Genomic DNA, 14,955 nt, shown 5'->3' with positions numbered 1-14,955 from the left:
TTTTTTAAATGGAGGTAATCACAAGTTGATAGAGAGTTTTTAATCAATCTACATAATCCCTAAACATAAGTAAAGACACTCCAAACAACAGATTTAAATTAAGTTTAAAAAAAAGTATGCCAAACCCTGACAAAGACCCTGATGAAAATTTGAAAATATAAATTTGCAGAAAAAAACTTGACCAGTGAATTGCAAGAATCTGTAAAAAAATACTCCTGCCCATACTGAGATAAAGAAGGTAATCATGTGTCTGAATATTTTATTCATTAAAAAGATGTAAAAGAAACATACTATAAATTTAATACATAATTATGTGTCTGCAAATAAACTTGCAGGGTACAAAAGATGTGAACAGCACATTTTAAGAAGAAAGTTTTCAGAAGTACCTGCAATAAATTCCAGTTACTTCCGAATAATATTCCCAAACTAACATTAGTAGTGGAAACCAAATAAAATCATACTCACTGAACACCCAAGTTGTTTTCTTTCCTGCTTCAACTAAGACATGCAACTGTTGACAAGAGTTTTAATTCCTCCACATGGAGTGCTTCCTATACTCTTCCATTTATCGGCATTTGCCAATAACTGTCTTCGTGCAAAAAGACACAATGCTTTTCGCTCAGCATTTGAATGTTTTTTGCCGAGTTTTTTTTTAAATGAAGATTTCAAATGTTTCCCTCTTTGAATTTAGGCATTGGGCAATCGCATAAGGATTAATGCTCTTCTCTTGTTATATTCACACTTGTATCAGATGTGCTTTGCTCCCTTTCAGGAGGAGTAGTATTTACACTTGACAAACTTAAAAGATGAATGAAAGTTCGAGGAGCATTGAAACATTACAGATTCTCCTGGGTTATTTTGTTTACTGCTCTAGAATGCCGCTCCATTCTTTTTGCCTTTAAAATTAATAAAGAATCTTGGGAGGAAGTGGTTATATTTAGCTTTGTGTCACAGAAGCAGCTGACAGCATGAATTACATCAGCCAACTTAAAACAAGTTCAATAATAGATTATCAGAAGCATCATCGGGACAAAAAAAAAGTTCATCCTTCAAATCAAGAGCTTATTTCATCTGAAGAAAATGTTAATCACCTAATCACATCAACAACAAAAAAAACCAGATAAACATCTAATTGCACATATTCTCCTTGTTCTTAATACTCATGCATGTGAACAACAAATCTATCTTTAAAAAAAATAGTTCATTTACCAACTATTTTCTCAAGTGATTGTGCAAAAAAAACAGTGGCATTTTTCTGAGAGTCATTTAACTTAATTGTCTTGGGGGGGAGGGGGAGGGGGACGGAACATGTGTTCACGTCCAGGGTTCCAAGTGATGGATCAGTGCAAAAAGTAGAGCGTAAAAGGGAGTAACAGCACCGTTTCAGCCACTGCTCTCCCAGAGTTTGAGAAACATTCCGCCCAATGCTGAGTAGTGGTCGGGGCAGCACGTATTGAATGGACTGCTTTTGATATATTTCTATTGATGTTTGCAGCAATAGCTAAAAGATGATTTTCCTTACGTTTTCGACTGGAGACTACCACCTAATGATGATGGTCTCTCCAGCATGGATTTATAAAGAACATTTCAGTTATCATTTGTAGTTTTTTCTCCTGATCACTTCTGTAATTCATTGTTGTTCACACTGATGTTTAACCAAGGTTTTATATAAAACCTGCTTTTGTAAACGAGACAATGAAAATATAACATTTTCAACTTAAAAGGAGCAAGTGGGAGAAAAATGATCTCAGCTCACATATTTCCATTCAAAACATCTGGGAATCATATTAATCATTTCCTGCATGCAGAAGTTGATATCATGGAAAATCCTCATGATTTGATACAAACTAGAATCATTTATTAAAAACTTTATTTTAGTTGCAGGTTATTTGGCCATAAAGGCTTAGTTTACTGAGATCTGCTTCATGTGACAGCTCAATGATGAGCCACATTTGGTTATCTACATAAGGAAGTGCCCTCCGGTGATCACATCGGTATTCCAAGAATTCCGCATCTGAATAATCTCTGAAGCCAGAATCCACACATGCCACAGATCTTACAAAGGACATGCATATTGTTTTTAAAGTGTATTCTCTTCAAGTTCCACTTCCCAGCTTTTTCTATCAAAAAAGACATTGTTGATTATAAGCAACTGAACAAAACAGGACGCGAGCACAAAGTTTCCCTTTCTGATATATTCAGTTCCTTTTGTTTTGTGATGGTAATTGGTCCTGCAATTTTCTTACATACAATTGCTCATAAGTGGTCTGGGATAATGCTGTCTTCCAAGTGGAAAACTGCAACAATACTGTTCATTGGTATGGCCCACTACAAATATATTGTGCAATAATAAGAATGAGACTGAATAAGTTTTTCCATATCAGAATTGACAAATGACTGTCAATACATTAATAACTATCTTGGCATCATCTAATCTCATAAATGTCTATTTCATTACAATAACAAATGTTTCAAGACATTACATTTAACTTGAAACTTAACAATATCTATAATGTATCCAAATACATCCCAACAGAAGAGAGTTTCACTGCTTCTACTTTTGCTGCAATTACAAACATTCTATTTACCAGCCTCGAGGGTACACTAAGGAGATGTTCTCCAATTCATTATTATTTCTTCATTTCCACATTAGCGTTAGGGTCCACAGCCTACTAATTATTCTTTGGCCAGGGTACATCTTTTATTTCTTCCTCCTACATATTCCTCCATGCACAGGAAGAGCGGTAAACAAAATGCATTACCAACTCTTCCTTTCAGTGTCCATTCATCATGATAGGGTACAAGTGCCCCTCCCTATTCCATTCACCACAGAAACCCCGAAAAGGCCGGCAGCATTACATAGCAACATTAGGACGCGAGCAGAACATCCTTCGAGGTTGCACAGTGGAGAAGCAGTCTATGCACCTTGGGGAATTAGAAAGAATGTGCGAAGGACTTTCCCTCAGAAGATGAGGTATGCAGTACAAACAGCGTGTCCAAGAAATGGAGTTTTGAAGGGCAAGGACAACTTTTGTTCTACATGTTACTTTTCCTGTTAGGCTCAGCAGAAAGTGAGTTACACTTATTTTTCCCTAGAAGGGTGCCATTAGGCAGGAAGCCAACAGATCACAGTGTAGAGAACCCTCCTGAACTTCACTTGAACCAACTCTTGCAACTTTCCACCCCAACTAAAGACCCACTGTAAAAATATGGAGGGACTAATAGTCCGCACACTTACACAACTCTGTCAAGCTCTGCTTTTAATTCTCTTCTTCGCTTTTCATTTATTGGATAAAAATAAAATATCGTTAAACTGATCATCACAAGTATTATCGGGACTGGTGCTATCAACACCTTCAGTGTCACTGCCACGGCAGGACTATTCTCACAGGAACTTGGTCTGTAACCTGAAAAACTGAACAGACAAAAAAGTAATGCAACTCTTATGGAATGGACTGGTGCAATTAGATAGCCGAATGGCAATTCACCGGTGAGCATCTTTGTGGGATTTCTTAGGAGCATCACATGCTGAAGCAAACCTCATCAATTCACGTATTAATTTCATTATAAAAAACAGACCAGAGGCCGGGTTCCACTGACATTCAATTGAAGAAATGCATTTCACGTCCTGAGGGTTTAGTCTACCACAGCTCTGGTGGTATCAGTGGTGACACTCACAGTCAACCTTCCCGTCACATCCTCCTCTCTTACCCCAACAAAATTTGGTCATGCCTTCGAACTGAAAGATCCCACATTATTTCAGTGGAGTGTGGATGAAATGCTCCATTGTCAAAGGTGTCATTTTGTAAAGAAATTTTAAATCGAGAGCAAAAAGCAAATTGCTGGAGGAACACTGAGGGTCAAATAGCATCTGTGGGAAGGAAATGAACTGACGGCATTTCAGGTCAAGATCCTGGATTGGACTGAGAGGGGAGGGAGAAGATCGCTAGCACTAAGGGGAGACGGGACAGGTTGAGACAGTTATGTGATAGGTGGACCACAGGATCAAGGATAATGGACCAAAGAGAGATGGAAGACAGATAGGAGGACAAAGGGGGACTGAAGGATAACAGACAGATGGGTGGATTGATGCCGTCAAAGGGGTGGACTGAGAAGGGGTGAAGGATGATGGACGGAAGGGTGGACTGAAGGTGAAGGATGATGGACAAGAGGGGTGGACCGAGGAGGGGTGAAGGATGATGGACAGAGGGGTGGACCAAGGAGGGGTGAAGGATGATGAAGAGAGGGGTGGAGGATGATTGACAGAGGGGTGGACCAAGGAGGCGTGGAGGATGATCTCCAGATTTCAGCTTCTGCAGCTTTTTGTCTCTCAGTTTTAAATGTGGTCCTGTGTGCACTCATCTCAATCTAAAGTAGTCCATTATACAAATGAACTACACATTTCCTGTTTCTGGCCATGAACAAGATGAAACATGGTGCCTCCTTAATAATTTAAGTGTGTTTAATGAGGTCAGGATGTTCACAAATTACAATTCAAAAAGCATTACTATAGTTGTCAAACATTGTCAGACTGGAACCAGGTCACAAAAAGGGAAAATTAATTACTTCTCTTCCAGATTCAAATCACTTTTCTTCCCTCTGCTTTTTCCTACAAATCCTGTCCTGACAACCCTCATCAAAAACTATGAAGGCAGCCATCAAAGGGGGTCATCATCTTCCACCCCCTCCTCAGTCCACCCCTCTGTCCACCATCCTTCACTCCTCCTCGGTCCACCCCTCTCTCCATCCACCTCTCCATTATCCTCCACCTCTCCTTGGTCCACCCCTCTGTCCATCATCCTCCACCCCTCTCTTCATCATCCTTCACCCCTCCTCGGTCCACCCCTCTGTCCATCATCCTCCACCTCTCCTCGGTCCCCCACCTCCACTTCTGTGACTACAGAGAAAACAAAATTCATCAACCCTAACTGCCTTAACATTGAACAATCCCTACAGTAAAAGTAAAACCCGCTGTGAATGATGTTATTCTGAAATGAAACTTTTTTTATATATCCACCAAGATACTCTTCTTCAATCTTTTCATCAAGGTTGAGCAGGTTGAAACCCTTAGATACACAGACAGGTGTGCGTTATGTCAATGTGGTCACTGAGATAGGCTTGGACCATACGTGATCCATACCAGTGGCCACAACCTGCAGAGATTATCACAGTGGGAATTAGGGCTTCACGGTAGCTATTGAGTTTCACATGGAGTTACCTGTACATGGTTTGAGTGGGAATCTCAATAGTTACCCTCAGTAATAGCCTTCCCATTTTCGTTGCTTTCACATTTTTTCCAATCAGTAAAGACTATCATTACCCTATAAGCCCCATGATAAATGAATCACGCTCCTTCTTTCGCAGGTGGCTCAGTTCCACTGTTTCTTGACAGCATGCCCGCTGACTCCTTTAATCAAAAAGTTCTGAACAGAACTCCAGCTGCTTCAAGTACAGATTGTACATACCGAGTCTCTTGATGGATCATAAGTAGGCAGAAGAAGTGCCTGTTTTTTTTTGCATTTAATTGATAATTCTTCAGGTGTTGTGGACAGCATTTAGTGATCACTTCTTTTTGCCCCTGCACTGGGTAGCTTGTTGCGCCATTTCAGCTACCATTAATGGTTTGGAGCCGCATGGAGGGTGACAGATTTAGGGATGGCACCGTCATTGCATTGCAGTGACAGCGCCAGTGACCAGTGTTCGAATCCCGCGCTGCCTGGAAGGAGCTTGTACTTTCTCCTCATGTCTGTGTGGGTTTCCTCTGAGGGCTTCGGTTTCCTCCCACTGTTCAAAATGTCCGAGGGTTGTAGGTCAATTGGGTATACCATTACCGTGCTGTATGTCTCAATTTAAATTATGATTATGGCCCATTAAGAATTTTAGTGATGAAGTTGGGGTTTAGCGACAGGTTACTAGTTTTGTTGTTACCATTATGAACCACTATTTATGATTTACTAAAACATTCACTCCAGTGGTCAGTGGAATTTTGCAATGACCACAAGAGGAGCAGAATTAGACCATTCAGCCCATCAAGCCAACTCCACCATTTGAATCATTGCTGATGTATTTTTCCTTTCAACCCCATTCCCCTGTATTCTCCCCCAAACTTTGACCCCCCTTACTAATCAAGAACCTATCGACCTCTATTTTAAATATATCCAATGACTTGGCCTCTATAGTCAGCTGTAGCAATGAATTCTGCAGATTCACCACCCTCTCACCTACCAAGCCCATTTGCAGAAACATATCCCCCTTCCTTTGTCAAAAAAACATTAAAATGTCCCCTTATTCTTCTCTTTATATTATACTCCAGTCGGCACATTAGACGTGACTTGTAAAGGTGTAGCATAATGTCCTGCTTTAGTACGTTATGCCTCAATTAACATTAGACAGAATCCCGGATGCTTTTTTTTCATAAAAGCAGACATCGTCAAGTCACTGCCTTCTCTGGCCCTGTACTATCATTTAGATTATGTCAAAAGGGTCATTAAAAAAAACCAAATAAAAGCATTTCAGTTCAGTCCAACTGTTTGAGTGTTGATTTCACCTGACAACTAGGAGACAATTCATAATCTTAAAAATCAAAATCCCAACTCCATGTCATCATATTCCAGCCATAATAACATGAATGATGAAGGTTCAGGGCACTGACAAGCATCTCAATAAAAACAGATAAAATCTGAGTGTCATTAGAACCATCCAACAGGCTCTGGGATTCTCTACAAGTGAGTCCTGGAATGTCCCCTCTACAGTTACTTTCTGACAATGGATGCATTGCTATCTCCAAGTAGATGGCCATCCTCCATCATCAGTTCCTCAGAACTCTCAGATACCCCAGAATCCACAAGAGCCTAGCTGTGTTGCAAAGTGGAGGGTGCAGCCTGTCAAATAAAGGAATGATTGTGCTATATGCAGAAATATCTACAGAACATGTGGATTGAGAATGTACCAGTTCTTACTGTGAGCACGAGGAATACAATTTAAATCACATGCCTTGGAAATACGGAAATCAAAGTCAGTTTTAAGACTTAAACAGTATCTACTGGGTTCCGCAAATGTATAAAAAATATAAAATGGAGACGTACTGCAAACATAAAGTAGAAAATCCAAGAGAGACTCCTGTGGCAAATTTAGTGAAGAACACATAGAAGGAGTAGAACAATGGCTCTAGGTCTAAGCAATGGGGGTTCTTTAAATGAAAATCGTCCACAACATCTGGAAGCATTGACCTGGAAAATAAAAATTCGGAACAATCACATGTATCTTGGACTGGAGACAGAAGAAACTGCAAATATTGGAATTTGGAGCAAAAAGGGATCTGTGGAGGGCAGGCATGGACATTTAGGGTCAAGAGCTTGCATGAAGATTGCGAGTGTAAGGGGGAGATGGCCAGTGTAAAGGGGTGGAGTTATCCACGAGCTGGAGACATAGGTGGATCCAGGCGAGGAGGAGCAGACGGAATCAGGTGGGAGGAAGTGAGGATGGAGATAGAAAGAGGCTGGAAGATGATGTGAAGTTAACAAAGGAATGCAGATAATGGAATTGATAAGGGAGCAATGAATGGAAACAGATAAGGGAGAGACAGTGGGCAGATGGGAACAGTAGGGAAAGGGGATAAGGGAACCAGTAGGAGAAATGTGTGGGTGAAGGGGAGATGCACTCACTGGGAAAGAGGAATTAAATTGGGTAATAAGGTCTGGGGGGTGGGGCTGCTCAAGGACAAATTGTTAAAACTACATCAAAAATTCTGTATGTATCTTGGTCAATATGGTTTATAGTGTGAAAAATAAAAAAAATTAAAAAAAATAAAAAAATTTAAAAAAATTAAAGATGGTATGATGACAGTTAAAATTCTTTATCAGAAAGAGCAAATGACCACCTTCTGAGACTGCACCTTCCATCCACTAAGACCTTGCTACAAAGTCAACTTAACTATCGAGATTTTAGGCTGACTTTCTGTTTTTCATTTTGGCTTGGTGTCTATTTCTGAAGTACTCATGTTAAAAGCATAGTGTAAATGCAAATTATCATTATTAAATCCAAAGAAAAGTTGGTGGATACATGACTGGGGTGTAGAAAAGGCCACTCAGTCCATCATCATCATCTGTGAATCAGGGCTGGCAAAACGAATACACTGGCAACATGAATGAAAAGGATATCATGGATAGAGTGGCTTGCTTCTGGAACTTATTAATCCCTCATTTCCTTTAAATTCTATGAGCTTTCATAAAAGCAGAGGCTCTTTATCTAACTTAGTATGTAGATCAAAGGTTCCATCTGGAACTTGACATCACAGTGAGTGCCCAAACTTACCATGGCAACAGGAAAGCAACTGCAAGACTAAAACCAGTGGCGATGGCCATGACGATAATAACTGGCAGGTTATCATTAACTGTAGCGATGGTGATTAATGGTGGAATATACCACTGAACAGGAGAGAGTCAGAAAACAGAGCTGTCAGTGACCTTCCAGTGGTGAGAACATGACATATTTCTTTACAGTAAAATAAATTCAATTGAAAATGATTAATCAAATTGCAATGTTAACAGAATCCTGAACATATTAGCACACAAACAATGACTCTTTTAGAAGTACCTGTATAAATCTAAATTTATGTGAATTTAAGTATTAAACTAACCAGATATAACTACAAACATCAGCCTTTTCAAGAACAAACTAACAAAGTAATTGTTCATCTCAAGTGCGATCTCAAATCACATCTTCCCAATCAACACTTTGCCTGCTTAATATAAACAACGTCCATCACCAGGTTTAACCATAGAATTTATAATTGATTAAAAACAGCAAAAAGATGAACAGATCTATCATTGCTTTAGTGTTATTTCTATAAACAAGAGTTGAAAGGGCACCAGTAGTGGGCTTTTCTCAGACTCGATCCTGACCTGGGTTACTATGTATGGGATTAGCATATTCTCCCTTTAATATCATGGTTTCCCTCAGGGTGATGCGATTTCCTCTCACATACCAAGAAAACATAATGTCTGTTCGGCAAGTTGGCTAAAGTGAATGACCCAGGTGCAGGTGGGTATAGTAGGAGAAAAGACATTGAAGGGAGGACGATCTGATTCGATGAGCCAAATGGTCTTCTCCCACATTGTGACGAGAAATGAAAAATGCAAGAAATATTTTGACCTCCTCAATTACACCAGCAAAGATATATATTCTTTTTTGAACCCTCTAAAACCAAATTCTGCATCTGGCAGAGACAGGCAAAGTTTTCTCAATCCCAACAACTCTTTAGCCTTGCATGTACTCAAAAGTTGCCAGAATGTTTAATTCAATGTTTAAGTTCTAATAGAAAATAATGCAAAGCAGTTGTTTTTTTCCCCCCAGGTACTAACCAATGGTGCTTTCGTTTAGGCTAACTGTAATGAACCTCAAAACAAATAATCACATCGACTTTCATTTGATGAACACCATTAGACACAATTTGGATCCTTACACAATTATTGGCCACTATGAATGATTATTCCCTCAGGGCTTGTCCACAAGCCTCAAACCCTGGGCCTCTGCAACTGGATCCTTGACTTGCTCATTGGAAGACCACGGTAAGTACAAATTGGAAACAACGTCTCCTCCTTGCAAATGATCAACACAGGTGCACCTCAGGAGTGCATGCTTAACCCACTGCTCTACTCATTCTACACCCACGATGGGGGGGGGGGGGGGCCAGGCACAATTCAAATGCTATCTACAAATCTGTCAATCATGCCATGGATGTTGGCACAATCACAGACAGAGAAAGCATACAGGAGGGAGATCAGCCAGTTGAGTGGTGTCACAACAACAACCTTGCACTCCACATTAGCAAAACCAAGGACCTCGGGAGAACACAAATCAGTGCTCATCAAGGCATCATCAGTGGAGAGGGTCAATTTCTGGGCGTTAACATCTCCAAGGATCTGTCTTGGAAGTCTCCATGTCGATGCAATCATGAAGAAGGCCCACCAGTAGCTATACTTTGAGAGGAGTTTGAGGAGATTCGGTTTGTCACCGAAGACTTCTACAGGTGTACCGCGGAGAGCATTGTGGTTGGTTGCTTTACTGTCTGGTACCATCTGGGCAAGAAAAAAAAAATTCTAGAGGGTTGTTAGCTCAGCCTGCAATATCACGGTCACCAGTCTTCACTCCGTCGAGGACATCTACCAAAGGACATCTTAAGAAAGCAGCGTCTATCCTCAAGGACCCAACCACCCAGGTTAGGTCCTCTTTCCTCTGTACCATCAGGAAAAAGGTTTAAGAGCCTGAGGATGAGAAGTCAGCGGCAGAAGGACAACTTCTTCCCTGCTATCATCAAATTCTTGAATAATCAATGAACCATAGACACTGCCTCCCTGTCTTTTTTTTTTAATTTTATTTTTGTAAGTGGTTTATATAAATATTTGCATTGTGACGCTGCTACAAAATTACATACTTTGTGACATGTTCATGACAATAAATTCTGATGGAGGGAAAATCACACAAGGCTAATATACCTGTGTGTACACTGTGTATCTCCTACAGAAATGTGCATATATTAGTAGGCGATGTTGATTTTTCACTGCGTTTTTGAACTCATTGGGAGAACTCCGTGCGCTCCTGTACACCTAAACTTGTTCAGCAGCAGGAAAGACTAATCCCTACCATCTCACAAAGCCTTTAACAGGAACACTGAAGCAGCCTAGAGCAGACCGTACATAGGAATAACATCCTATTACATTAAAAAGCAGAAGAAGAAATAATTCAGCTTTGGGGATGAACAAATTAACTCACAATCAGTCCCACAAAAAGTGTGCGTTTCTTTCCAAGTTTTACCAAGACCCATTGCCAGACTGGAACCGAGATGGCTGCGGAGACCTGAAGAGTGATGAAACGAAAATTAATAAGCTTTAATTAGAAATAAAGCAGAGATCTGGGGATTTAATGAAACAATGGGATTAATATAGAGGGTTATTTGATGGTCACCACAGAGGTGGTGGGCAGAAAGGCCGAGTTCAAATGGAATCAGCTATCGTTAATAAAAATTTTGTGTGTGTGTGTGTGTGTGTGTGTGTGTGTGTGTGTGTGTGTGTGTGTGTGTGTTCGTGTGTTTGGCAGAGTTAAGGGCATCAAGATATGTTCCAGGTAACAAGGCTTTGAATTTTTGAAAACTGACTGGACAATGAAAAGATCAAATCATGTGGAATTGGAAGCATTTTCTATGGAAAGAGAACTCAAGTACATGGTTTCACATCTATCAGGGGGAGAGAGGAACCAAAGAGAATCCATTGGCAGGATTTTGGGGTCAGCAGGAAAGAGATAGCACTTGCCATCCCCTGCCTGAAAGGTGCCCACGGTATTTCTATCAGCTTTGCTGTTTTATGGTGTACAATCCAGTCAGCCTCTGTCCACAGGGCAAAACACAAGTTTTTGCCAACAGTCAAACTGCAATAAACCAAATTCTAACTCAAGAAAGACATACATATTTGATCATACAGAAAGTGAAATTTTTAAGGAAATAGAGATGAGTTTTACAGAGGCACATAAAAAATGTAAAACAAATACAGATTTTTGTACACTAACTATTTTATGGAGAGAATAAGACCTAACAATTTTAATTTAGACATACAGCATAGTCCTTTCAGCCCATACCACACAATTACACCCAAATGACCTGCAATCCCTGAGCGTTTTGAATGTTGGGAGGAAACTAGAGCTCCCGGAGGAAACATGCATTCAGGGGAATAATGTACAACCCCTACAGGCAATGCCAGATTCAACGCCTGGTCACTGACACCTGTAACATCATTGCGCTAACTGCTACATAAACCCTGCTGCCCTTAATTTTAATTGTAAAATTTATTTTTCCAGGTCCAAAGAAATTGGCCGTAATTATCAAATCATATTGCTTAACTCTCCCACTGGACCAGCCCTAACTTTTAATGCCATCAGTAATATGGAATTAATGAACATGGAATGAGTGTTCATTTATATAGTTTATCAGCACAGCATGGGTCAGGGCAACCTGTTGAGGAGCAGATTCATTCTAAATTTTTGTGTGTATGTGCACAGTACAAATGAGAAAAAAAAAATCCATCTGACTTACCATTATAATGGTAGCCATTGTTAAAGTTAGCATAAAATTCAGCCTACAAGCTAGCTTTGAAATATTTGCTGGGAAGAATTAAGATTACTGATTCTGTCTGAGGACATAAAAGATTACTAATGTATTCTGGCAATTGACAAAACAAAATGTAATGCATCTTATTCAATGTGCATGAGAATAAATGTTAGATAAACTTTGAAAATGTCCACCTGCTGAGGGTACTGTTATTAACCACCACAAACTTCAGCTTTACTAAAATAGTTCTTTTGATTGCAATACAAGTGGCAAATAAATGCATTTGATTCTGAAGGCAGGCACGGAAATTTCACAATTGCACACGAAATTGAGTAATGTTTGAATAAACGTATTATTCACGCGAAAGATTTCTTTAAGAAATTGAATTTGAGAAAGTGAACAGTTTACGTACCAAAATTACAAAGACGATGTGCTGAAGGTGACTTCCCAAACCAGCAGCATGGGTGCAAAACAGAGCAAAATTATTCTGGACAACCTGAGTGGGAAAAGCAAAAGAAAGAAGTGCATTAAATTTTGATATAAACCAGTCCATTTTTAAAATGGAGCGCCTTTCTGAGCACAATTTTCAACTGTGAATCTTAGCAATTGGAGCAAATACTCATTGAGGTGGGCACACAAAGTTTACTCATGAACTCTGTCCTCCAACTCCCTACAACGTTCCTTTTGCACGTGTACCCGGGTATCCAAAAAAAACACAAGTTCATGGGACTCGGGATAAAGTGCGGGCACTGAACAAAATGGCAATGCAACTGAATTCCATTGTTTTTTCATTCGATTAATGTATGCACTTAAAAGCATAAAATGCTCAAAATACTCAGCAGGTCAGGCAACACACAGAGAAGGTGACATCCAGAGAAATCAATGAGAATGACGATGATAGGGCAGAGGCCAACTGGGAACGTGGTTTTCCTGTACACAGAAGTCATTGATGTCAGCCGAGAGGTTGGTGAAGGTTGTTACCCGTTAACCACAACTGGCCTGACTTGCGGGTGGTGTGAATAAGAGATGAGGACGGAGGAAAGAGAGAACAAACCAATGCTGGAATAATGCTGCCAGATGCAAAGCATTACCTATGTTGGGAGTTCTGAAATTAAAAAAAAAAATCAGGAAATGCTCAGTAAGTTAGACAGTAATGGTAGAGAGAGAAAAATAAAGTTAACATTGACATTGTTGAACATTAAATATGATGGACTTTGATCAGAATTGGCCAGAACCTGTACCAGGAGTGAGTCAGAGAATGAAAGAGACAGGAAGATGAAAGGTGGTGTCCTCAAATGAGTCACCCAATCCACACTTGGTTTCTCCAATGTAGAGGAAATAACATTGTGAACTCCGAAGGCATCACATAGTGCCCATAGTCATAAGTTTGGCTATGCATTAGTGGAATTGTTGATAAACTATGCACTCCTCCAGAGGCTTTTGTTTGCCATGAGATGGACAGCATTCAATGACGTGCTGGCATATAGTGAATCAGGTTCAGTGTCAGTAAATGGTATCAGACAATAGCACGAGCGTGGCTCCAGCCAGGGTCAAAAAGCTGGGATATTTTTTTTCAAATGGTTGCATTTATGCTTTACAAATATGCAAAATGATATCTAACTTGCTCTATATTTCTATATACATGACTTCCCAAGTGCTATAATCATCCCTGCTTGGGTCGGCGAGTTGAACTAACAGTTCCCTTGGTAAATGGTTGCTGCAGAGGCCAGAGCTAAGGGTACTGAATATGGGCAGGCTTCGCTGCTGATGGCAGGGGCCGGATCAGGAAGATGGGCAGGATGGCGACTGGAGCCTGAATTGGTAACAGAGGTAGTTGCACCTAGCAGATCTGTTTTTTGCTGCTTCAGAGAGCCACCAGTCACCAGCTGCTGTGGATGGCAAAAAAGAGCCAATCTCCACCCTGTAAGGACGCAGCATATCCGAAGCAAACCTCACCAGCTTGGACAAGCTGGAAAAGACAAAGTTGTTATATCCCCAGAAAGATTGATCACCACCATCTGTCATTTCAGCCTTGGCACATTGCCAGTAGCCTCAGAGCTGACTGTTGCTCAATGTTCTTTCTTTCAATCTCTTGCAGATAATGAAAACTAGAGGTAGAATTAGTGAAGCAGTTTCACCTGGAAAGAATATTTGTGTGGCTGGATTGTGGAAACGGAAGAGGTAAAGGATAGATCTTGCATCTTCAGTGATTGATACACAAGGATATTAGGATGGAAAAGTAAACCAGAAATATCAGTGATTGCACGACATATGAGGTTAATTTTTTTAATAAAGAAATCCACAACACCAGCATATTTTAAGCAACCATCACAATAGGGCAAGGGGAGCATCCTGAAAGAGAAGAACAATGTGTCTGCTGGAGGCATCACAGAGAAGATACCAGTTCATCCCTTGAATGGGGTGGAAGGTGAGGACAAAGGGAACACGTGGGAGGAGAACGGGAAAGCTGAAATACAGAAAGAAGAGGGGCAGGTGCAGTTGAGTCTCCTGTCCTCAGTGGTGGAGAGAAAGACACTGGATAAAGAAAATGGCAGGAATCTTAGTAATACTTTCTTGAAGGAATCAATACATAGCAAATCACAAAAAAAATCACTGGGGGATAAAAAATCAATTTAACAGGCGTCCATTGAAGAATTAGTACCTCCACCATTTACCTGGAAGCTAACTAATCTCTAATAGAACCTGGAGCTTCCCTTCTCGGCAAGCCTAGGGCCAGACTGACCAGAGGAATTATGAACAATTAAATGGACAATTCACAGAGCTAATTATTCAGATGACTTTTTGCCTCAGACGTTCTTTGTACCAGTCATATATAGAATTTTCAGGATTTCTGG

General features: G+C 40.3%; 1 protein-coding gene and 1 long non-coding RNA gene across 8 annotated transcripts in view; one reads left to right on the top strand and one right to left on the bottom strand.

Annotated features, from left to right (window-relative positions):
• LOC138735644 (sodium-dependent lysophosphatidylcholine symporter 1-like) overlaps positions 1–14,955 on the bottom strand; it is a 73,328-nt gene that overhangs the window by 26,955 nt on the left and 31,418 nt on the right. For 4 of the 7 annotated variants that reach the window (XM_069883757.1, XM_069883759.1, XM_069883760.1 and 1 more), the window contains 6 exons: positions 12,513–12,596; positions 10,774–10,857; positions 8,314–8,426; positions 7,086–7,229; positions 3,239–3,415; positions 254–2,120 (listed from right to left, as the gene is read on the bottom strand). In XM_069883757.1, coding sequence (XP_069739858.1) covers positions 2,081–2,120; positions 3,239–3,415; positions 7,086–7,229; positions 8,314–8,426; positions 10,774–10,857; positions 12,513–12,596 — 642 coding nt within the window. In that variant the 3' untranslated portion in view covers positions 254–2,080. Of the gene's footprint in view, positions 1–253; positions 2,121–3,238; positions 3,416–7,085; positions 7,230–8,313; positions 8,427–10,773; positions 10,858–12,512; positions 12,597–14,955 lie in introns of those variants that run through there. The other 3 variants (XR_011339834.1, XR_011339833.1, XM_069883758.1) reach the window with 2 other exon arrangements.
• LOC138735648 (uncharacterized) lies at positions 8,323–14,360 on the top strand. Its single transcript, XR_011339837.1, has 2 exons — positions 8,323–8,474; positions 14,199–14,360. It is a non-coding gene; the product is annotated as an uncharacterized lncRNA (long non-coding RNA).

This window comes from Narcine bancroftii, chromosome 6, assembly GCF_036971445.1.
Source record: "Narcine bancroftii isolate sNarBan1 chromosome 6, sNarBan1.hap1, whole genome shotgun sequence".
In the NCBI taxonomy this organism is placed as follows: domain Eukaryota; kingdom Metazoa; phylum Chordata; class Chondrichthyes; order Torpediniformes; family Narcinidae; genus Narcine; species Narcine bancroftii.
This window is presented reverse-complemented; position numbering and strand designations above follow the sequence as displayed.